The sequence below is a fragment of the Tamandua tetradactyla genome, chromosome 21 (assembly GCF_023851605.1).
Source record: "Tamandua tetradactyla isolate mTamTet1 chromosome 21, mTamTet1.pri, whole genome shotgun sequence".
NCBI lineage: Eukaryota > Metazoa > Chordata > Mammalia > Pilosa > Myrmecophagidae > Tamandua > Tamandua tetradactyla.
In genome coordinates, this window is record NC_135347.1 from 52,163,207 (window position 1) to 52,187,175 (window position 23,969).

Here is a 23,969-nt window from a genome sequence, read left to right on the forward strand (position 1 = left end):
AGCAGTTCACCTTTTAATCTTTTCAAAGCATTTACTTTGTTTTTTATTAAAATAACCACTCTAGTTTTATATTAAAATTTCATTGGTTTACCTAATATTTAGTTCATTTTCATAATTATATAAGTACAATTGACATAAACAGGTTTGGGACAAATACCTTACTCTTGGTAAGCATTTACTGCAGCTGGTGGAAGGAAAAATACACAAACAGTGAAATTTAATCCATTAGCCTTAATCATCAATCCGTCAAAGCACCTTACATGGGGAAGGAAGATCAAAAGTTAATCCAGAGAGTCAGATTGTAAGAGCTGTTGTGGTAGTCAGAAAATGGGTTTTCAGAGATGATGGCTCTAGATGGTAACTGGATACAGGAAACAATTTATGACAGAGGATTAAGGGACTTTTATCTGGGATCTTAGCCTCATCTTCTTTTATGTATTCTTTTGTTCTTCTGTGTCTCTTTGCTACCATTTCTTTCCTTACCACTGCCAGTGTAAGTCAAGATCATTAGATCCATGCCAATTTTTCCTCTCAGATCCTCTGCTCTAAAAAACATGCAGTGTTCTCATCGTCATTTAAGTATGACAGAAATTGAATAGGTCTTCCAAGAATGTTTGTTAAATGATGAAGAACCCTGTTTTGCTTCAGCAAAAAAGGATGAAAAACTTCAATAGTATCATCTTTTATCTTCCTTAAGGCCCGTACCTCAAACCCCACCCCTCTTATTTTCCACTTTAAGTGACAGGAACATTCATCCCCAGAAGGTAGTGAGAGTCAGGAGTGAGACTGCTATTCTTCTTCCTCTCTCTTTTAATCCTAATCTACTTTTGTCACCATTCTATCTCCTACTCATTCCAGCAGATCCTTAGGTAAACCTTAGTTGCTTACCCTGGTTATGCCCTTTCAGTTTAAATAGATAATTTGTCTCTTTTATTTATGCTGACGTGGGTCTTGACCAACTTATTCTTTAGCAAATTGGGTAGTCAGCCTTGTTTGTTTCAGTTTGGTTTGGGCTTTCTTGGAGAAAAATAGGCCTGATTTATTGATGCCAAAGATGATAAACTCATGGGTTTTTATTGGCTGCCTAAACTTTTCTGGCTAATTGAAATGATCCTTAACTCATCTAGAAGTACTAGAAGAATTTTGTGGATACTTTTCTCACTATTCACTTGGTAGGATTTGACTTTGTTTTGAACTTTATGCTGTCATGTTATGCTATAAGTCTTATCCATATACTTATCAATTAATGGAAACAGGATCTAAGAGAAATATTTAATAAGAATGAAATCAAAGGTCAAAACAGAGGTTAATAACTGAAAATTTAGTTAAGTGATTGTATTGATCAGGGTTTTCTAGGGAAACAGAATGAACAGGAGATATCTGTAAATGTTATGGGATTGTATAAAAGTGTCTCACCCAACTGTTGGGGATACAGTAGTCCAAATTCTATAGGGCAGGCTGCAAACTAGCAATTCCAGTGCAGGTTTTCAGCGAATTCACCAGGAGGAGCTGGCTGGTTGAAGTAGAGATGAAAATTCTCTCCTGACAGCTGAGGTCATCACTTCTTTTACAGCTTTCAACTGATTATAGTAAATGTTTCTCATTGCAAAGATACTCTCCTTAGTTGATTGTGTATGTAATCAGTGATAGGTAAAATCAACTTACTGAGATTTAAGCCCAGAAAATGTCCTTGTAATAACGGTTAGGCCAGTGCTTGCTTGACCAGACAACTGGGCACCATTACTTGGTCAAGTTGTCACATGAACCTAACCATCACAGTAATATATGGAATCAAGAAAGTACCTTTTTGATCCTTGATAGCTTTTATAATTTATAGCACTATGATACTATTAATTAAAATATTTAAATGTGAAATAAAATGTATATAGCAATATCAAACTGTCAGTCCCCCGAAATAAGTTATTCTCACTGCATTAATATTTTCCATATTTCTTTCTAGCACCTCTCTTTGCATAATTTTATGTAAAGTATGCAAATTATCATTACCTAAATATACTCCTTTCTACTCTAGCATTTTTTCCTCATCCTGGACATTATAAGCTGCTTTAGTTTGCTTAAGCTACCTAGAGGCAGTATGCCAGAAATGGGTTGGCTTTTACAATGGGGATTTATTAGTTTACAAATGTACAGTTTTAAGACGATGAAAATGTCCCAATTAAAGCATCAATAGGTGATACCTTCTCTGAAGAAAGGCTGCTGGCATCCAGGGTTCCTTTGTCAGATAGCAAGACAAATGGCCAGTGTCTGCTGGCCCTTCCCTCCCAGGTTTCATTGCCTTCAGTTCTTGATTCCAGTTGCCTCATCTTTGAGCTTCTGTGGGACTTCTCATAGCATCTCCCAGGCTTTTCTTTCCACACTCTCCAGGCTTCTCTGGGTGTTTGTCTCTGAGCTTTCTCAGCTCCTCCAGGGGCTTTTTCTGTCCTTTATACACTCATAGACGACTCCAGTAAAAGGTCTAAGACCCAACTTGAATGGAGTGGGTCACATCTCAAATTGACATAGCCTAACTAAAAGGTCCCACCTGCAACAGGTCTGCCCCTATTTGAATGGATTAAAAGAACATGGCATTTTCTGGGGGTACGTAACAGCTTCAAACCAGCCTGTAAGCGTTTTTCTATATTGCTTTATTCAAGTTGGTAAATTATAATCATACCTGACCACTTACCAGTTGGACACCTGTGTTTTCATTTTCTTCCCTAACATAGTCAAATTTTTCAAATGTGACATGTGACATTTTGGTGCCTAGAAATCATAGGGGATACTTAAACAATTCGATGCTGTAGAACCTCCTCTGGTTAACAGATTTACAGTGACTTCTTATTTTGATTTCCAATATCAAGCTTGGATTATCTGATGATGGCAGTCAACGAATAAGTGTCAGCTTGAGCTTTGTTTTTAATTTTATTTATTTTTCAGAGGGATAAATTAAATTTTTCTTTTATACAGATCTTTATTAAAGGTCGGAAGAAATCAGGAAATTTTGTGAAGAAAAATAATTTGATGAGTATCAAAAAAGAAAGGTTGAAAATCATTGACATCACTATGTGTAATATGTTATAGAGGTGTTTCTTAATGCTTTTCTAAATAGCTCTCTAGAAATGGAAAAGTAAGGCAGATAAGAAAACTAAAATTTGAAGCAAATTTAGTTCTCTCCTTTGCTGTTCTCCTCTCCTTATTCTTTTCTGAGCCTTTCCTATATTTATATTTCTTTCTCCGAAATAATATCACATTCTTCTTGCATTTTTATGTCACCTTCTTTTTTCTTCCAAAGCAATTCTTTGAATATCTTCTATTCTGATCAGTTAGTGTAAATGGAAAAGCTTTTTAGTTCTTCAAAATTGCATTCCCAAATTGTGTTATATTTACATTCCCAAATTGTTTCAGTTAGTTTTCCTATAAGTTGCTTTGTTTCAGAAAGTTGTTTCTCTTTCAGAGTTTTTTTTAAGTCTTTGACTTAAATTTCAATTTAAATATGGGTCTTAAGTAAGCATAAATTGTCGGACTTAACATTAAGATGATATCATGTACTTTAACAAAAAGATAACTCTTTTCTCCCTCACTCCCATCCCCCTTTTCTTCTTTTTTTTTTTTTTTAAAGGAATCGGCAGGAGGGGATCTTCAGTCTCCTTTAACACCAGAAAGTATCAATGGGACAGACGATGAAAGAACACCTGATGTGACACAGAATTCAGAGCCAAGGGTTGAACCAACTCAGAATGCATTGCCATTTTCACATAGGTACACGTTCAATTCAGCCATCTTGATTAAGTAACGTGTAAATGTGGAAACGTTTTTGGTTTCAGATAAATCTCCCAAGATGGACCCTTAAGTGAAAATTCCAGCTCAGACTCCTTTTTTTTTTTTGAATACTATTTCTGTGAACTCCGAAAGGAAATATAGAAAAAAAATTTACTTATCGTTTATGGTTGTCTTAGATGGACTAGAGTGAACATTTCCTTTACGTATGTAGGAAAAGAATACCGAACTAATTGCAGTATGCTTTGTGTGTGTGTGTGTATGAGAAACAAGGAATTGTCTACCTGGTTTCTATTTTCATATATGCTCTTGGAAGGTGTAAGTTTTTTTTTTAAAACAGACTTCCCACTCAAATTAAACTTTACCATAGTCTTAGAGGCACTCTCTCCACATGCTTTCACAGAATAAAATCAGTTATCAGGTAACTTCTAGGATGAGCCAGTTAGTGTTAACATCGGATTTATTTCACATGCTATCCAAAAGGATGAGTCTTAATGTGCTTCTGAATTTTAAGAGATTTCATGCTTTAAAAAGATAAAATTTATCCTAAATGTGTTCTCAACCAGATACATTAATTATTGGACATATTGTAGAATTTTTAGGATGTAAGGGGGGAATGTCTGTGAAATAGCAGTCATTTTTAATCTTTTGAAAACTTTTAACTAGGCAGTTCTAGTTAAAATTTAGAAACCATCTTCCTTTTTTGGCATCTTTTTTTAGAATCAGTTTTAGAATAAAATTCTTGGGCATATTAAGAAGAATTGTGAAGTAAGATATTCCCAAATCTCTTTCTCATGAGATATTTTTATTGAGTTTGTTGAGTATTGGGGACATAGGATTAACCTTATTAGACCTCTTACAGACTAACAGGAAAAGCTAGAGGGACCTCATGGGGTCTGGCTGAGGAAGAGGAATTAATTAGTCAAGAACTTTTAATTTTTTCAGGAATGTATAGTGGAAAAGTATTTGACTATGAGGCTATTGTATTCTGTTGCTAAAAATGCAAACATTTTGCATAAAATACTAGATATATTTTAGAGGTATCATGATTTCATGCTTTAACTAATATAATATAAGCATGTTATATCTTTACACTGTAAAGATAACTGAACACATGAAAACTTAATTCCTCTGATCTGAAGACTATGCTCATAGTAATTTGCTAAACATACAGGTTTTTAAAATATGCAATTTTAATTAAAGGGCAATGTTATTAATATGCGGTTTTTAAAAAGATTTTATTTGTGATTTAAGGAAAGGGAAAGTTTCCTCCTTATTAAATTTTATTTAACATATTCATTTAATAAATAGACTTAACTGCACTGAACGTATATATACATGATTTTTTTTTAGCTAATACTTAAAATGAGCCATCTGCACTGATTACTGTAGTATTTAGAAACTAGAACTTTTATATTTAAAATTTACAAAGCTATTTCTAGTTTACTTTATGTACCTTAAATTTTCTGAGTGTTAACTGTTTTGCTCATCCTTAGTATTTGAAGTTATTAATAGGGATTGATCTTCCTGTATGATTTTCTCTGTTCTTGGATGTCTAATATGAGTTACTTACTTTCACTTGAAGCTATGGTTTCATTGATTACTGACATCTCTAGATTAACCATGGAGATACTTGACAAAGTTCTAAATATAAAATCTAGACTTTCGTTCTCCCCTGTGAGATTTATTTTAACTTTTAATTATGTTAAAGTCATTATATAATGCCATAGTTTTTCTTATTTTTAAAAAATACTTAGTTATAGGATTTTAGAAGACTTATTCTCTGAACTTGTTTTGATTTTATAGTTATAAACCAGCATTCAGTTAGTTACTTGACTGAAGTCAAGATTCAACTTGAGGTAGAAGATTAATTATTTTACATGTTAGAATATCAAAAGAGAGCTGAAAGTGACCTCAGGATTTTCAAAACCGTAGGCAGTTTGAAATCAATTTATAGATTACGGGCAACATTCTAAAAATGAAATGTAATAAAAATCAAATAGAAAACATCAGAGTAAAATTCACAATAAGAGAATCTTTTGGTAATATACACAATTATGTGTGTGCTGGATTACAGTGTAAAATGTCAAGATTTGAAAGCATGTTCTGTTTGCACTTGCGGAGACTAAATCCCAAAGGTTAGGTGATTGTCCTTGGTCATATAGTTAATTAGTAACAATATTAGGACTACGGTTTAATTTTATTGACCCTGGTAGATACTGCCAGTTAGTTAACAGTGCATTTTAGTCAAGTCCCCAACATGAAACACAAGCATATTGTTGCATCAGGAATTTAATAACTGTTTCTATCCTAGAAGGCCTATGTAGAAATAAGGTCACTGTGTCATGAATTAGAGACAAAGAATACTAAAATAAATTTTATTTAAATCTCAAACCCACAAGTGTTTAAGTTGATAACACTATACTTTTTTTCCATAATTAAAATCTATGGTTTAAGGCTTAGAGTATTTTGCCCTTCTTGCTTAGTACTTGTTTTAACAGAGAAAAATGAATAGCAAAAAAAACTTTTGCCTGTCTCTGTTCCGGTTGATCCCATGGTGAGTTTACTGCTAGAAAAAGAACAAATGACCAGAATGGCCATGTGTTAAAAAAAAAAAAAAAAAAAAAAAGACGGGGTGGGATACAGGGAGCAGCAGTCTGGTCAGTGAAGTTACTTAAGAGTTGCCTGAACTTAGGAATTTAGCAAGACAATTTGTGCTTTTCTTTTTTTTTTATTTTTTTGTTGTGCTTTTCTTAAAATTAAAATTTTATACCAAAATCTCATGAATTGATTAATTCCAGGGAACTTGATTTTCATCTGGCCCTGAAAGTTTTAGTAATATGGTTTTTATTCTTTGTTATCTTTATTATTTTTTTAAGTTATTACTTAGCTTTGGAGAGATTAACAAGATTTTTAAAATTACTTTTTAAACTTTTGATTATAGGAGTTTTCAAAAATATATGAAAGGAAAGACTATAAAGAATTCCCATGAACCTATTACCCAGTGTAATTTATGAAAAAATGCCCAATTTTCTTTCATGGCTACCCCTGCTACTTTTTCACCATTGGATTATTTTTAAAGCAAATCCCAGACGTATTATGCTGTCTGTAATATTTTAAAATTATTTTTGAACTTTTAAAAATGTACTTACTAAGCTAGTACAACTTTTTATATTTACCAGATTCCGTATTATGCAGTTATCTTGAATCATTTACTATGTTCTTTGATTTTTACTTATATTGCTGAACTAAATTTTTAAAAATGTATTGGCTGCTAAATATTCCTCAGTCAAGTGCTATAGTACTGTTTCATGTCCTTGTCAAAGCTATGCAAAAACATTCTAAGTGAGTAATTTTCAATGAAGTCACTACTTTTTTAGTATACTTAGCCATTTAAATGCTTTTAAAAATTTGTGTAAAATAGACTGTGATGATGAAAATTTTTACTAATTTCTTTGAGGAAATAGCATTTTATCAAAATTGCTATTTCTTTTCTTGAAAGATTACATTTTATCCTAAATGATAATATCTTTTGGGGACTGTGCAAATAACTACTCTTGGACCCACTGAACTCCTCAGGCACCCTATATACTAATTAGAGTAGATTGGCATATATGAAAGGGGGAAGATCGTGGTCTCTCATTCAAGGGTTGTTGTTTGCCTCATTCTGGAATTTACGTGCTATTTCTTATGAATTGTGTGTAGGGTTTTTTTTTTTTATCCTGGTTTTGTGTTATTTAGATTTAAAGCTACCGACAATTCTTTTGGAAGTAATTAATTTTACAGTATTCCAGTGCTGTTCATTATAATTTCATATGTTGGTAAATAATTGCCATCATGGTATTTTTGAGAGTTTAGGCAGACATACATACATTAATAGTTTGTGAAGTTATTTTTGTACTGATACATTTTAACAAGAGTTTGATTACCTTAATGGAAAATAGGCTCTTTTAAGCACTGATTATATTTACATTTCTCTAATGTTTAGATAATGTATTCTCATGGTGCTGCTAGAATTTATGCATTTTGGGGGTATTGCATGTATCTTCTATTCTGTTAAAGATATTTTTCTGCCACTTAATATGTCTGCAACAGATATTCATTAAAGGATGTATGCTAAAACCTTATTCTCTAATATATTGATTTTGCTTTAAACCAGTGTAATTATAATCTTACCAAAATTTATAAAATCTAGATAGTTCCATTTATATTTAGCAGTTTTACTTTTTCATGTATTATCCCAAGTTTCAAAAAGCTATTACTTTAAAACCATGATTAGGGACTTTTGTAAAATTTTTAAGCCTCAGTTTCATTGGAAATTATACATTTTATTTAAGTAAGTTACTTGTGAATATACAAAATAAGTGGGGTTTTTTTCCTCTTGAATCAGATATAACTTATACTTCAATGATGATACAAACAAGAAAAAAGTGAACACCAATTAGAACTCTGGGTATTGCTTTCCACAGCTTTGACATCTGTTTCCCTTTTATATTGGTAGAATAGAAAATTGATGAAATAATGCATGTGAACTAAAGTAGGAATGGTTTTTGTAGACAACATATTTTGAAAAAGCTATGTGTGTAAATCTCAGGCTTCATTTTACAAGTGACCTTATCATAAATATAACCTTTGAAAAATTTATGTTGTAGGATTCCTCTCATCGCTGTGGTTATAATTAACAGGCTCGCTGTGGAGCCTAAAAAATTAGATTGAGTTTTTAAGAATTAATTTGAAATCAAGACAGTTTGTGAAAGATCATAATTTGACAATTTTAGAGAGGTTGGAATTCCCTTTGCTGTAATTGAGAATAATAGCTTTTTTTTTTGGGAAGGGAGATAGTGTTTTGGTAACATATAAAGTTCTGCATTCTCTGAGAACTAAGAAGCAATTTATATATTTTCAGTAAGATGCAATAAAAAGTACAGTTTAGTACCCAAGAATGTTTGCTTCTGTTAGCTTTCTAATTTGGAATACTTACATATTTTCTTAGCGTCTTCTAAAAGACTGAGGAAAATGGTAAAACTTTGTAAAGCATTTTGTCAGTATCATCATTTAATATAGATTATTTCCCAGAAAGAAAATACCATTTTTCATAAGGAATAAGGCGTTACTAATCCCCCTCTAACCAGGAGAATTTTTGTGCCCCCTCTCCTATTATTATTCCTGGGAAGGGATTCTTCACTGATCCATTCCTAGGGATTGTTGGCTTCTGTTTTCAAGACAGCTAGAATCATATGTAGTTGTTTACCATGGAACAGATTGACTCTTGATTAATTCTTCTGATGAGTGAAGAGCTTTTTACAATTCCTTTTTACCATTTGCTTCTGTTCTTTGCATACCACAGTGGAGGTTTGCATGGGAAGGGAGGTATGTGGTATGGACAATTGTCCTCTAGGACCTAGGGAAAAATGCCTATCCTTTGGATTTGACTTTCTATCCTTCTTCTCACCAGAATAGAAGGGCTGTGACCAAGGAGTGAACCTAGGTAGAGACCAGCAAACCACACAAGTATGTCCATACCATATTTGTGGTAAATAGAACAGAAGGGAATGGTGAGGTCTATGGTGAAGTAGAGTATGCAAGATTCATCTGAAAAAACAAAGCAAGAGAGACCAAACAGAGGAATGGGGTTACTATCTGGTTTCTGATCTAGACCTTTCACTTGGAGGGCATAAGAAATCTTTATGACTTACATATGGCATGGCCTAAGGTAGGGATTTTAAGCAAATTTCCAGCTAATAGTATCCATTGTTTGAAACTCTTGGTGGTGGTATTTCCGAGGGTACAATTTCAGATCCTGCATAGTTCCTCTTTGGTGACATGATATTAAATAGGTGGTGTTTGTTCTCTTAAACACAAAATTCTGACCAACTCACTTTACTCCTTCAGATAACTTCAGTGGCAACTGTTCCCTGTAAATAAAGTTCTAGTATAGTGTATGTACAAGGCAATCTATTGTCATCCAATGATGCTTCCCCAGCCTTATCACCCTGTGGTTCTGTGGTATTTGCACTAATGACTGTGGGCCCTCCACATATAAACTAGCAACCATGCTGTTGCTCATTTGCATGTCTTTGCTCGTGTTCTCCCTTCTCTTTGGAATGGCTGTGCACACACACATACACATATGTACACTCCATACTTCTGCCTCTTCCCACCCCTGCTTCTAACTTGACTATCTGCTGGCCAGTTTCTAAAAATCATTTAAGCTCTGGCATCACCTTCTCCAGTAATCTTTCTCTCATGCCTCCTATGTTTTTTCCCTATTGCCTCTAAACTGACGTAGGTTAACATTATCTTTCCATGGGGCTATGGTTTATCATTTGTATCCCCGGTGCCTAGCACAATAAATATTCCATAGCATATGAATAAAAGAATTTGCCTCACAGAAATTGAGTACATTCTCTCAGTGCCTTGGTATAGTGCTTCAGTCAGCTAAGGTTATATCTAGACTCGACAAGTTCATAAGACCTTGAAGCTTAAATGTAAAATTACTTAAATTCTTTGAAAACTGATCTTGTCAAACTTGAGGCATGAACATAGCTGTGTTAGTCTGAGTTTTTTCAAAATTTCCCAGTTGGTATAAAGAAATTTTAAAGATAGTGTATTTATAAGCAATGGTCTTAAGTGCCTAAATAGTGTGAAATATGTTAAAATGTGCATTTTCATAATAGTAAAATAATTTTTAATCCTTTTCTTGAGAATATATTTCCTCCTTATTTAAAAAAAGCTGTGTAGAGTGATCTAATCATTTTCTGTGAAGTTAGACTATATTTTAAACAATCTCTTCTCTTATAAAGGTCAGCATGAGTACTTATTACATTACACAAAGAAGTGAATTTAAGGTTTTTAAGTCAAGAATTACACTGTTCACATTGGGTAGAAGTAAAAATTGTAGACAACTCTAGCTACATGGAGCTTATACATGGGCTCACAGTTCATGTGGAAATGAGCTGACAGTTAATTCACTGAAGTATGTTGAAAGTAGATATGCTGCAGGGACTACCTTCCTTGGAGGAAGTGTAGAAAGTAGATATAATTGAGCTGGAAAGAAATGGATAGTATACATTTGTTTCTTTCACTTTGCCATTTTCCATTTACAGTTTAGCTTGTCCACATCTACAGTGTAGGAAAAATAGTTAATTTTTGTGATTCTGTCCTAAATCTGTATCTAAAAAGTTGATATGAGATTTTGAAGTTAGAATGAACTTAAGCTTTTACATACTTTACCCGCTTTATTTTATAAGAAATGGTAGCCAATCTAGAGATGACGTATTCGGCATTAATACTTGTTAATGGCTACGTTTGACCAGACAGGTCTCCAGAGGCATTGATCATTAGGGTTTATCCTGGTTGAAGCAGCTCTTCTACTGTTTCAAGAGGGCTTTTTTCTGTATCATTTGTCAGGTGTCACTTTTCAGGAACTTTTCCTGATTTTTATTATCTCATTGTTCAACATATGTTTCCCATTACTTGCTAAACTCCCCTACTAGATTCTCAGTTTCTGGATTAAGCCTCATTGATTTGCATTTCCTGATATCCCATATAGTTTCTAGCCATTTTAGATATGTAATAGGTAATAAATTTGTTGGGTGAATAAATGTGTATGCTTTTACTGTTATTGAGATGACAGAACAGGATAAATATATTGGCACAATTTAATCATTAGCCTCAAAAATATACCATGTACTGGACAGAGCTAGCAAAAATAACAATACAAAGAATAATTAGCTTTGTGTCTTAAATCTAGAAGATCTACTAACTACTAATATTTCCATTAATATTTTTAAATAATAGCTTTATTGAGATAGAATGTATATGCTTTAAAATTCACCTATTAAAATGTACAATTCAATGGTTTTTAGAATAGCTTTTATATAGGGTGGGGATGGGGGAGAGGTACATTATTTCTTTATGTAACTTTTAAGAGGTAGAATATAGATTTTTTTCCCTTCAATACTTTTTTAATTATAAGGAAATAATTAATACAAATATGCCTTTTTTTAAAGAGGCAGAATGAAATATTCTTTAAAATAATGCTGAATAAATCATAACATTATTCCAATGAATATAAAGCATGTTCTTATTAAATAGGAATAAAAGTACTAAATTTTATTACTTTAAACTAAATTTTATTCATTTCAAATAATCCTGATTTCTAGTATAATTATTAGTCTAGGAAAGAATGTCCATGTGTTTTTCCTTATTGCCTTATAGAAATGTCAGTTGATACTTATTTTAAATGATCAGTTGTAAGCAATGGTTGTTTTACATAGACATTGTTCTACTTCATTTACCATAGAGGGTGTTGTGTTTCTGGATACATGAAGTTTAAAAGTGTTCAGCATACATGTACATTAACCTTCATGCTATAATCGTGCTGTAGGACATTTTAAAGGCTATCTGTGCATACAAAGTAGAAAATCAAGTCACTAGCTAAATTAAGACAATTTTTTATCTTCATTACTTGAGATATCAAAGGGTTTTTAATTTTTTAATTTTCAGTAATGAAAGTTCTCCCTGACACTTAATATGAAAATTTGGACTTAGTTATAGAGAGAGATTTCCTTCATAGCTGCATTGGACTCTATGACATGAAGTTAATGGAAATGCATGTCAGCATATCTCTTTAGAAAGTATATTTAATCCTGAGGCTTGATAGTTTTTTATAACTGAATCATTCTAGGGCATACTTTACTCACAAGCTAGGTTACTATTAAAGATCCATCTAAAGTCTCTCTGGTTCTAAAACATAATAGATTTTTTTCTCTCTAGAGATACAGAGAGTGGATATTAATAATTTTTAAAATTATGTGAAGAGACATATTCAGTTTCTTCTGAGCCCAAGAACACTGATATTGTGTAGTAGTTTTACCTTTTTCTGCTTCTTTTAAAAGAAGTACACAAGCCACTCTGACTATTGAATATGGTTAGAAAAATCATAGGTACCACTGCAAGAACAGGAAGTGAACTTTAACTTTGCTTTATACTTGGAAATCTGGCAACCCATACAGCCTATCAAGTGTCAAGCTCTGTACTAATACCAGACATACACATTTGGTTTATTTTGGAGAGAAATATGTTATCTTGGGCAGAAAATAATAAAGAAGAAATAACACATACCTAAATAGACTCCCTTCCCTTTCCCCTACTTCCCACTTTTAAAAAAATTTCTGCTTGAATACATTTCTTTTTTTAAATGAAAAACCTGAATTCCTTACTTCTTACATCGTGATACCTACTGGATGATTTTTTGAAAGTAAGAAAAGTTCTCCAAGTTGGATTATTTTCCTGCCATGGACACAGCCAATTTTCCTTTGTGGATGACTTCTGTGACCACCTTAATTTTGGAAGTGGAGTCGTCATTTCCCATGGAGGAAGAGGAGCTGCAGTTTATTCTAATTGAGAAGATACCAGTTGTCCTTGAATGAGAGAAACTAACATGGAAGAAATATGAAAATGTTAGAAAGATCCAGTCATCACAGTTTTAACCATCAAGAGCCAAAAGTAGTACCTTTAAAGAAATTTAGCTGTTTGAATTAAGGTGTATGCCTAGACAGCATTTACATGGAAGTAGTCAAGGAAGTGGAAAATGAGTTGACAAGGCATTTGCTGCTTTGTTGCCTTGGCAAAATGCCATTATACTTGTTCCACTTAATTTTCAGAAGACTTAAAAGCACTTGATGGAGAAAATTTTCTATTTCTTAAGATTCAAAATAGCTCCATGATACTGGAAAAAGATAGTGAAAAATAAGCAACCGAATTTTCCCAGACTTATAAGTAGAGCTGCTTCATAAATGCTGTTTCTTTTAAGACTTATAAATATAACCATTTTCCACATGTAATATACTCATAACTTGGTCAATTTCTTTTGTTTATCTTATGAAAACAATTCCCTACCTCACAGGGATGTTGTGAGGCAGATTTTAAATGTTGCTAAGAAAAGTTCAGAAATTACAACTCTTGCCTATGTCTTTGTGAGTAGTTTCTATAAGCATAATATTCTGTTTAAAATTTACAAATGCTTTCCTATAGTTGTAAATGGATATTCAGTAACATTTTTGCATGAAAGTAAGATAATGAACTTGTAATTGATTTATGAACAAGTAGCCTTGTATAAAGAATAATTTGACTTCATGAAATGTTGTATTGATATTTTTTCCAACCAAAAGCTTTCATACAATAATATTAAAGAAAAACTAAAGTGAAAGTGTGTGGTTTCCCGCTTTATTTAGTTAGGGTTTAATGATTTAATGGTGACCTAACTCATCAAATTTTAATGATTCAAAAATGAAAAATACAATGAAATAGGTTCAACTTTAAAAATGGTAATCTTGAAATGAGGTTCAAGCATATGAAGATGTCTGGAATTTGGACTTTGATAAAACTGAGCAAAACTCTGCATTGTTAGCTAGAGGTGAAAGTTCATAATATTTTCATTAAAAATAGAATTACTCTATGAGTACAGAGTTGATAAACATTCATTTCATATCACAGTAAAAAGAACCAAAAAGAAAATTAGCATTTACTAAATAAGGGAAAAAAGTTTAAGCCTTAGCTAAAATTCATGCATAGAAAAATTCTGTATAACCTACAGGATTTGGTTTTAATTGTAAAATTTCATTATCATAGTATATTTTGAAAAATAATTATAGATTACTTCAAATAAATCAAGCAACCCAATATTTGCAAGTCAAAGCTTGGATAGAGCATGTGGATTATCAGTTAATGGTTTCCACAGCCAGTCTAAATTCCTAACAAGTTCCTATTTTCTACTCTTTTGTTCCTATTGTGTTACAGTATCAAAAGATAAACCAATTCAAAGTGAATTTAGGAATTCAAGCTTGTAATTAGATAATTGCAGACAAATCGGTTTAAAATGTTTTTTCTTAATTACCATTTTATTTAAATGTTTTATAGCTTATTTATAATATGCTGTTTAAAAATAAAGGAATGGACATAGTCTTAGATTAAGTGTATTGGGATTAAGAAGTATTTGATATCAGGATATTGAATTTGGGTTATGCCTCACTTTTGAAAATTTAATACTTTTAGATGAACCTGGCAACTCCACTTCACTAGAGACCCTATTAATCCCTCCTGTCATATATACCACAAAATTCACTGACTCAGATTGTTTAACTTGTTAATTTGTTAACTTGTATAAAAATGGAAACTACAGAAGGAGCCTTTCTTTGGCTAACTCAGCTTTGCCCTCATTCAATTATTCTATGTGTCCATTCATATCTCTTAATAGATATTTGTCCATAGTGTAGTATCGAGTTTAATGCTCATAAATTTGAATACCACAGCAAGAATATTAGAAAAATTCTATTCATGCAACAATGAAAAATACACTATGTAAACAGTGGCTAGTTTGAGGATAATTATGAAATTAATGAGAAATTTTGTGTATAAGCATTTTTTAAAACTCCTTTAAAAATAATTTTATAGCTGGTTTCTGTTGCCCATACTGATTTTTTAAACTCAAAAATTAATGTGATACTGAGAAGCTATTTTATGATTTAGAAGTTTAGAGAAAGAGTGTTTTTCCCCAAAATATGATAGCATCACATACAGTGTGTGTGCTCTTCTAGCAATCTATTATACAAAACAAGTATTAAAGTTAGTAAATAGCTTTCAGAAATAATGAAGAAATTGAGAATAGTGCTAGCTAAAACCTTAACTGTATTACTTTTCTAGTATCTAAAACTTAAATTAGAAGGGATAGCTTTTATTAGTTCCTATTCTGTTGTGGGAACAGTTTATAATATGCATCCTGAACTGGATTTAATGCTAGAGGGCATAATTTTCTGTTAGGTATTGTGTGTGATATAATGGTTTTGTGATCACTTTCTTGGTCTGTAAAAATAGAGCATGTTCTTACCATCATCTTTTTGAAAATAAAAGGGTTGAAGTTGGCTCAGCTATGCTACCAGTGGCATTCATATAGGCTATTTATTAAATATCTCTGAACTATAGTTTTCTCGTTTATTAAAGTAAAGGAGTAGTAGTAGGTAATGGTTCTTAAGTTTCTTACTATTGATTATCTGAAAGTGATCCTACCTTCAGTCCAGGAAATGAATAAGATGGCCTCTTTTGATCTTCTGTGTCTGGGCTAGAGATTTAATACTGAGTTTATAATCATTAAAACATCATTAATGTTACTATGCTACATAAAATAACCCATTATATAAGGTCAAATTGGCCATCTTTGCCTTTAAGTAGAATATTAGGAAAAAGTATAATGTCTTGTGCTTTTGTGATATGTAAACAATTTAAATTATGTAAATTCCCTCCTGATGGCACTATGGGTTCAAAATGTGTACTCTACCAGTTAAGACTTTTCAGCAATAGAGTGATTTAAAATTAGAGCATTGGCACAGGAGATAGCATAACATCATAGTATCCTAAAATGGATGATTAAATGGGATACGTTTCTGAGCGATGATGCAATCTAATAGATAGATTTATAGATGTAAACCTATAATGATAATTAAATCTATCAGGAATAGGGCTTATTGCTATTAAATCATAACCACCAAACTGTGAGAAATTTGTTCTATCTAATAATTCACTTTGATATGCAAGATATCCATGAATGGAGAGTTATAGAAGTCTGATGTGCTGTTCTTTGAGAAAGTTAAATGTAACTTTTTAAACTTTTTTATTGTATAGTATAACATATATACAAAGCAAAGAAATAAAAAAGCAATAGTTTTCAAAGCACTCTTCAACAAGTAGTTACAGGACAGATCCCAGGGTTTGTCATGGGCTACCATACGATCCTTCAGACTTTCCTTCTAGCTGCTCCAGAATATGTGAGCCTAGAGGGCTTAAATATTTTTTTATCGTCACAATTGATTTTTTCCTTTTTTTGAAAAATAACATGTATACAAAAAAGTAATAAATTTCAAAGCACAGCACCACAATTAGTTACAGCACGTATTTCAGAGTTTGACATGGGTTGCAATTATAACAAACCACATGTTATAATTACATGTTACACAGTGGGTTACAATTCCCCATGTGGAATTATGAATTCCACAATTTTAGGTTTTTACTTCTAGCTGCTCTAAGATACTGGAGACTAAAAGAGATATCAATTTAATGATTCAGCATTCATATTCATTTGTTAAATCCTGTCTTCACTGTATAACTCCACCATCACCTTTAATCTTTCCATCCCTCTCTTTAGGGGTGTTTGGGCTATGGCCATTCTAACTTTTTCATGTTGAAAGGGTCTGTCACTAATATGGGGTAGGGAGATAGAACTAGCTGATGTTCTAGAGAGGCAGGACCCTCTAGGTTTCAGGACTTATCTGGACCAGGACCCATCTGGAGGTTGTAGGTTTCTGGAAAGTTACCCTAGTGCATGGAACCCTTGTGGAACTTATATATTGCCCTACGTGTTCTTTAGAATTGGCTGGAATGGTCCTGGTTGGGGTTAGGCGGGTTATGATAGGTAGCGAGGTCTAACTGAAGCTTGCGTAACAGCAACCTCCAGAGTAGTCTCTCAACTGTATTTGAACTCTCTCTGTCGCTGATACTTTATTAGCTACACTTCTTTCCCCTCTTTTGGTCAGGATGGAATTGTTGATCCCATGGTGCCAGGGCCGGATTCATCCCTGGGAGTCATCTCCCATGTCACCAGGGAGACTTTCACCCCTGGATGTCATGTCCCATGTAGGAGGGAGGGCAATGATTTCACTTACAGAAGATATAAGAATTTTGTAAGTGATATACTGGTATATCTGAAAATAATAGTATAGACCATTTAGCAATTCAGAGTATTGTTTGTGGTCTCACTTATGAGTCACACCTCACAGTCTAATCCAAGTTGTAGACTAATTTATATAAAGAAATCATTACACTAGAAAGGGCAGGGAGGAAAAATATCCTTTGCTTTTAATTCACTGAAGTTCAATATATACAGAGTGAGAAAAAGATATCTTTGTTCTTTTCTTCCTTTATTTTTCTTCCTTAATAGATTGTCTTGTAATAGTCAACTTATTTAGAAAAATCTGTTCAGAGCTCTGAATTCTAGGCTATGTGCAGTATTCTGAGAACTTCTAAAGATCAGGTGGTATAGTGTATATGCAAGTTGAGTCATTAAAAGTCCTAGTCGGGATTATATGTAAACCTTGCATTTTTATAATTTAAACTTTTTTCTTGTTTTATCTCTACTGACTTTATTTTACAATTGACTTGTGAGAAATAGATCAAATATAATTCCCCATTTTTTCAGGAAAATAAAAAGTAGTCTTGGGGATAAGGAAGTTAGGGAATTTTTCTAAGATCTATAAATACCAGAATCAGAACTTGAATCTAATCCTTTACTTCTCTGCCCTGGTCATTACCTAATCTGTCTTGAAGTATTTTTAAATACCCCTATGGTAACCAAACTTCAAAAAGATAATAGCATTCATTATGATTCATTAATTATTCAGCACAGAGATAGGTTATGACTCTTTGAAATGTGTGATTGAAATTAGGTCTGTTGGCATTTAATTTATGTAAGAATGTACTATTCCATTAGGGTAAGTCAATATGTCCTTATAATTATTTTCACTTATGTTGACAGATATCTTAACAGCATTTAGTGTATTACTTGCGTGTATGAATATATGTGTGTAGTCATAATATTCTTCATGATATAGTTGGTGGTGTTTATACTTACGGAGCAAAATAATTGGAGAATCTTTTGGATTTGGGTAGTTTGTATGAGTACAGGACACAGTAACCTTTCCCTTTTAAATTATATGACTTTATTGCTCTTTAATATGTTGATTTAGTAATATTATTGATAACACAGTCTGGATTTCCACCACATAACTACATGAAGGTTTTATTCTGCTTAGAACTCATCTTTAGGTCTTTGAAACCATACTAGCATTAGCAAACATTTGTACAGTCAGACTTGTTTGTAAGGTTATTGCAAACCTACAAAGTCTAGGGGTGGTCCCCATAATAAGAAAAGTCATTTCTCAGAAGTAGCAAGCTGAAATTTGTAACATAGTTTCAAGGATATACTGCAAAATAAAGTTATAGGTCTTGGATAGTTCAAAAGTAGGTTCAAAATTTTATTTGAAGATAGAGGTTAAAAGTAGCTCTGTATACCAGTGATTCTGAAATATACCCAGAGTGTGAGGGCACCTGGAACATTTATATGTAGGTATATATAATCACATGACTTAAGAAATAAACATATTAACAAGTTACATATGTACAGTCACCATGATCCCATACACAAAAACAATCAGTGGTCAAACTACACATCACTGGCTGTTTCTGGCAGTTATCCATATACAGGTCTGTTTTCATACTCATTTATTGAGCACATCATTTGTGCCAGTACAAAGATAAAATTGCCTTCAGGGTGCTCTCGGGGTAGTAAACATATAAGCAGTATGGATGATGCAGTGGTAGTGAGTCATGGGGTACTCTGGAAGCCTGGAATAATTTTATACTCCCTTCATGCTTTTTCAACAAGTATTTGACTTCCAGCACTGTAGATATGTTAGTGAACAAGAGGAAAATGTCTTTGTTCTTGAGGTTTTTAAACATTAGTGGAGGAGGGAGAAAATTAATTACATAAATAACTACAATTACAGTTATAAAAAATGCCATGAAAGAAAAGATTAAAATGAGGGGGCAAGGGCAGGTGGTGGCATGGCTGGATTATGAGAGTACGTCTTCTTGAGGAACCACGTATCATTCAAGCTTCAGAAATTGGCCTGATAAAGTGGTGAAGGAGCATGCCAGGCACACAGAAAGCACTTGATTGGCCTTGAAGCAGTTAGGTGCTCAGTGCCTTCAGCTGAGGACATGGTAATGTTAGTGGAAAAGAGTCCATAGGGAAAGACTGCTTTGGAAGAAATGGGAGGGTTGTTCGCTGTTTAACTTTGAGAACAAAGGAATGGGCAGAAATAAAGATATCTCTAATCCACTGGCCTACAGGCTTTTTCAGAGCAGTTACCATGCTTATTCATCCTTGAATTCACATCATCAAGTAGAGTGCTTGACACGTAGTAGGTGGGCAATAAACATTTGTTGAATTGGGTGACTGGCTTGTTGTTCCTTGTATATTAGATTTTATCCTGCAGTTAAGGTAGAAACTCTTTGAGGATGAGAAAAATGTCATGTACGTCTATATACCCCTAAATATTAGGTAAAAAAATAAATACTTGTTGATTTATCATTGATTGGTTGAATTAAATTTAGAAATACACAAACTGATAGGCTGTTTAGTTGTACGGTGATCATTTAAATACTTGTATCACATGTCTAAATACATTTAAAATACAAATCTTAATGCTTTGATAGAAAATGAACTAATACTTCTCCAAATAAAACCCAGCAGCCAAAATGTAAAATGCCCAAAACATGTTTTATAGCTACATGTTTTATAGATTTTGTCATATGGTTCTTAATTGCTAAAATTTTTAAAGAAGAATTACTTGACTGTGTATAGATTCAGAATATCAGTTAGCACAGTCTCTTAAGATTCTATAATGAATATAGTGCATTTTAAACAGTATCAGTACATGGCATCTAAAATATATTTTTCTCCCTTTTTGAATTCTTGATTTACTTAAAAAAAATTCATCTTAATGAGTAACTTAACTCTTGAAAAATGAACGTATTTTTGGTTATATATGATGCTGTTCACCTAAGGTCATGTCATTTTGATACGGTTCTTGAATACAATCAGCATGGCAGCTAGCCTTCCAGATTGATGTTTTCATAATTTTTTCTAAGACTTAAATTTGTTTTCTATAAATCAGTAATAATCAGAGGTATAATTTATCTGGCTGAAAGATGGGGAAAAAATCACCAGTCATCATAAACTCATAAATTAAGGCATTTAACAAGCAGTTCACTAATGGGGGAGATTATGATATTTATAAAAACTGCTCTCAAGCTTAGGATAAGTGGCTATTTGGAATGGTTTTCTGAAAGCTGTTAATAAGCAAACCATGCAAACCTCTAGAAGCACATTTCAGCACTAAGCCTAGTTTTCGTAGTTCTGGATTCTGCATTGACCCATAGAAAGCAGGCTATCAAATATTAATAGAAGAGCCTGAAGTAATTCCACAGACATTTACGTTTATATGTGTTAAAAAATTATTTACTTTCCTTGTAAATTTAAACAAGGCATTTAGTTATCTTTACAATATAGTCTTTCAACTTTGAGTATTTATTGGTGTGAACATCTGTTATTTTCATGTACTCAAAAGAAATATAGAGGGCCTTCCTACTTTATTAGTCTATCCATATTTGTAACCATTCTCCATTTTGAATACATTTAAAAATTTGCTATGATATATAAAGCCTTTGGAACGTCAACTTGGATATGCTCAATCTGTACTTTTTAACAAACTATCCAGGGATTTGATCCCAACTTCAGCATTTTCATTTATGATTAGTATAATCTGATTATTTCTTATTTTTATCACTCTGTAGTCCAACCTAATTTAAAAGTAGTCATTTTGTTTCTGGTGATCTCTGCATGGTATTCTCAATACTCATATAAATGACTGCATATAGCCAATTGTAGATTATCTATAAGGTAATAGAGTAGAGTAACAGTAAATATGAACAAAAACATATAATTTAGTGGAAAAAACCTTAAAGTAGGAGTGTAGTTCAAGTCCTAGCTCTGTTATACCAAAGAAAGTCCCTGTCCATTACAGCATTTGGATTTGATATTTCGGGTGAATTAATTCAGTTGCTTAAACTTGATGTATATGAAGCCCAAGTCACTGGTCCTGTTTTCATATGTGCCGTTGGTTTCACACAGAGAAAAAAACCTCTTTCAACGTTACAGATTATAAATGAGGGTGTTAGATCAAGAAAAAGTAAGTTTATGTGATGTATATGCTCCAATCTGTCATCATTCCTGGAAAATCAACACAAAGCAAATATCTGACTGGCAGAGATTTCAATTGTATAGTTTTCCTGTAGCTAAAATGGATGACTATTGCTGAACTGATGTGGAGTTGGAGTACAGGCAGACTTCCTCACTCTGGCCAGTTATGTCAGTTCTTGGAGTTGCAACAGACTTTTGCATTCATCCAGGCTGATAAGGTAGCTATGGGAGGAAATCTAAAAAACCTCTTGATGATAGTCAATAAATCAGTAGTAGATTAAGTTATTATTAATTCTGAGCTATATTCACTTATAATCTCCCCTCCCTTAAGCTCATTTACATAATACTTCTTTTTTATTAGGGCTTGTATGTTGTGTATTATTTTTATGGCTCATATATGCATTTAATAAATGAAGTTGTGATGATGACTCATCAACTAGCAAACAATAAAATGTACAAGTAGAAGTTTGCTCATGCAGATATTTGCATAATATAAAGTTACATTTTTTGGAGCCTGGCCTCCCTTTTGAAAATTTAAACTGAAATACAAAACCAAAAAACTGAACACTCTAATTCTGCTTATCATAAAGTGGCCAATAAAATTATTGATTACAACTAGTTTCTGAAAGAATGAAGATTTTATGACAGGACATTGGGAAACAGATTTTACTATTAAATCAACCATATATTTCCACCCAGTTTCAGCTTGTGCACAATCTCTAATAGCATTTTTAAAATTCTGCCTCTGCCTAGCATGGTTTCTATTATTTTATGTGTATTGTTTTGACCAATAATATTAAATACTGTGTTAAAGAATTTTCAGGATGAATTTTCCTTAAGTGACTTACTTTGCAAGGGAAACAGAGGCATTTTATTTTAGCCTCTGAAACTAAATCACATAGATGGAAAGAAAAATATTCATCTTAAATTATAATTATTATTATGTAAATAATGTCCTCTGTAAATAAGAGGGCAGGCTTGAAATTAATTGATCTCACTCTTTGTAAAAGATAGATTCCTATTCATAAAAGTTGAAAGAAATAATTTTTCACTTAATGTGTACACCTGTTTTCCTGAAGACTTCTCCCTAATAGGAATAACCTAATATGCTATGAATAAGTTTCCAAAAAGAACTTTTGGTCAATGATCAGTTTTTATAAAAGAGAAATCAACACAAATATTGACTTGTATGAATATACTAGATGTATAATTCAGAATATCACCTTGAGTAAATTCTTTTCTTTTCTCACTTATAAACTAGCAATAGATCCACTGAACAGCTTTTTATTCCTGTCCCTAAGATCCAGCTCTCAACCCTCCAAATTCACTGATATAGGAAAAGTCTGATTTACATTAAAATATTTAAAACACCCATAAAGCAGTTTTAGCCTTTCATAAATATCTTTGAGCAAGAAGTTAGTATCCATGCTTCTTGCTTTAGAGAGAATAGACTGTTTTAAATGCTCAAAGGAACCGTCTTTGAAGATTTGAAAGCATCGTGAGATGGGGCTGGCAGCAGAAGTGAAATCAGGTCTGCCTGGGTCACCGTCACCCTTATTTCCATTCCTCAGCCACACTGCATTAGAACACATGGCAAAGACCACAGAAGGCGTTGTGCTGATGTTACAGTGCCGAGCCGTCTCCAGTGAGAGTTACTCTTCACATAGGACTGCTGCTCTGACTGCTGGGAGCACAGTTAGGGGAGCCAGAGGACTTTTAAGGGCACTTTTTGGATCTCTCCACCTTGATGAATAAAAGAATGACTGTGAGCTAGACATTTTCGTATCCTCTAAAATCAAGTGGGAAACCGTGTGCTGAAAGTGCAGGGAGTTTTTATGAAGTAAAATAACATAGTTGAATTCAGATTTTGCTGATAAGCTTTTCCTCTCTCCACAAGAAATCAACCTTACCACTTTTTGAGAATCATTTCTGTGTGTTTTCTCACTTCTTCAATAACTTGCTAAATTTATTCTGAGGTCCATACCATAGGTTTAAACTTCCTTATACATAATACATGCCCAATACCTAAGGATGATGTCATATCTCATTGAGTTTATACCTGATATAGATTTGACTTAAATCTATTTAATTTATTTAATTTTAAGATTTAATCTATTTATTTACATCACTAAAGAAAAACTTCCCTTTAAAATTATTGACTCTTCAGCATTTTCATAGTTAACGGCAGTGTCAATGTTCTTTATTGCTTGTGCATTTTGAAAAGGGACTAACATTTGAGCATCTCTCATGTGCTTTGTTCAAGGGTACTTTATATGGGCTACTTATTCCTCAGAGTCACCCTATGAGAATAGTATTA

At 32.9% G+C, this 23,969-nt stretch overlaps 1 protein-coding gene across 8 annotated transcripts in view; it reads left to right on the top strand.

Moving 5' to 3' along the window:
• Positions 1-23,969, top strand: part of HOMER1 (homer scaffold protein 1) — a 155,196-nt gene that overhangs the window by 85,782 nt on the left and 45,445 nt on the right. For all 8 annotated transcript variants that reach the window (XM_077139338.1, XM_077139337.1, XM_077139334.1 and 5 more), the window contains one exon: positions 3,620-3,759. In XM_077139338.1, coding sequence (XP_076995453.1) covers positions 3,620-3,759 — 140 coding nt within the window. The remainder of the gene's footprint in view (positions 1-3,619; positions 3,760-23,969) is intronic.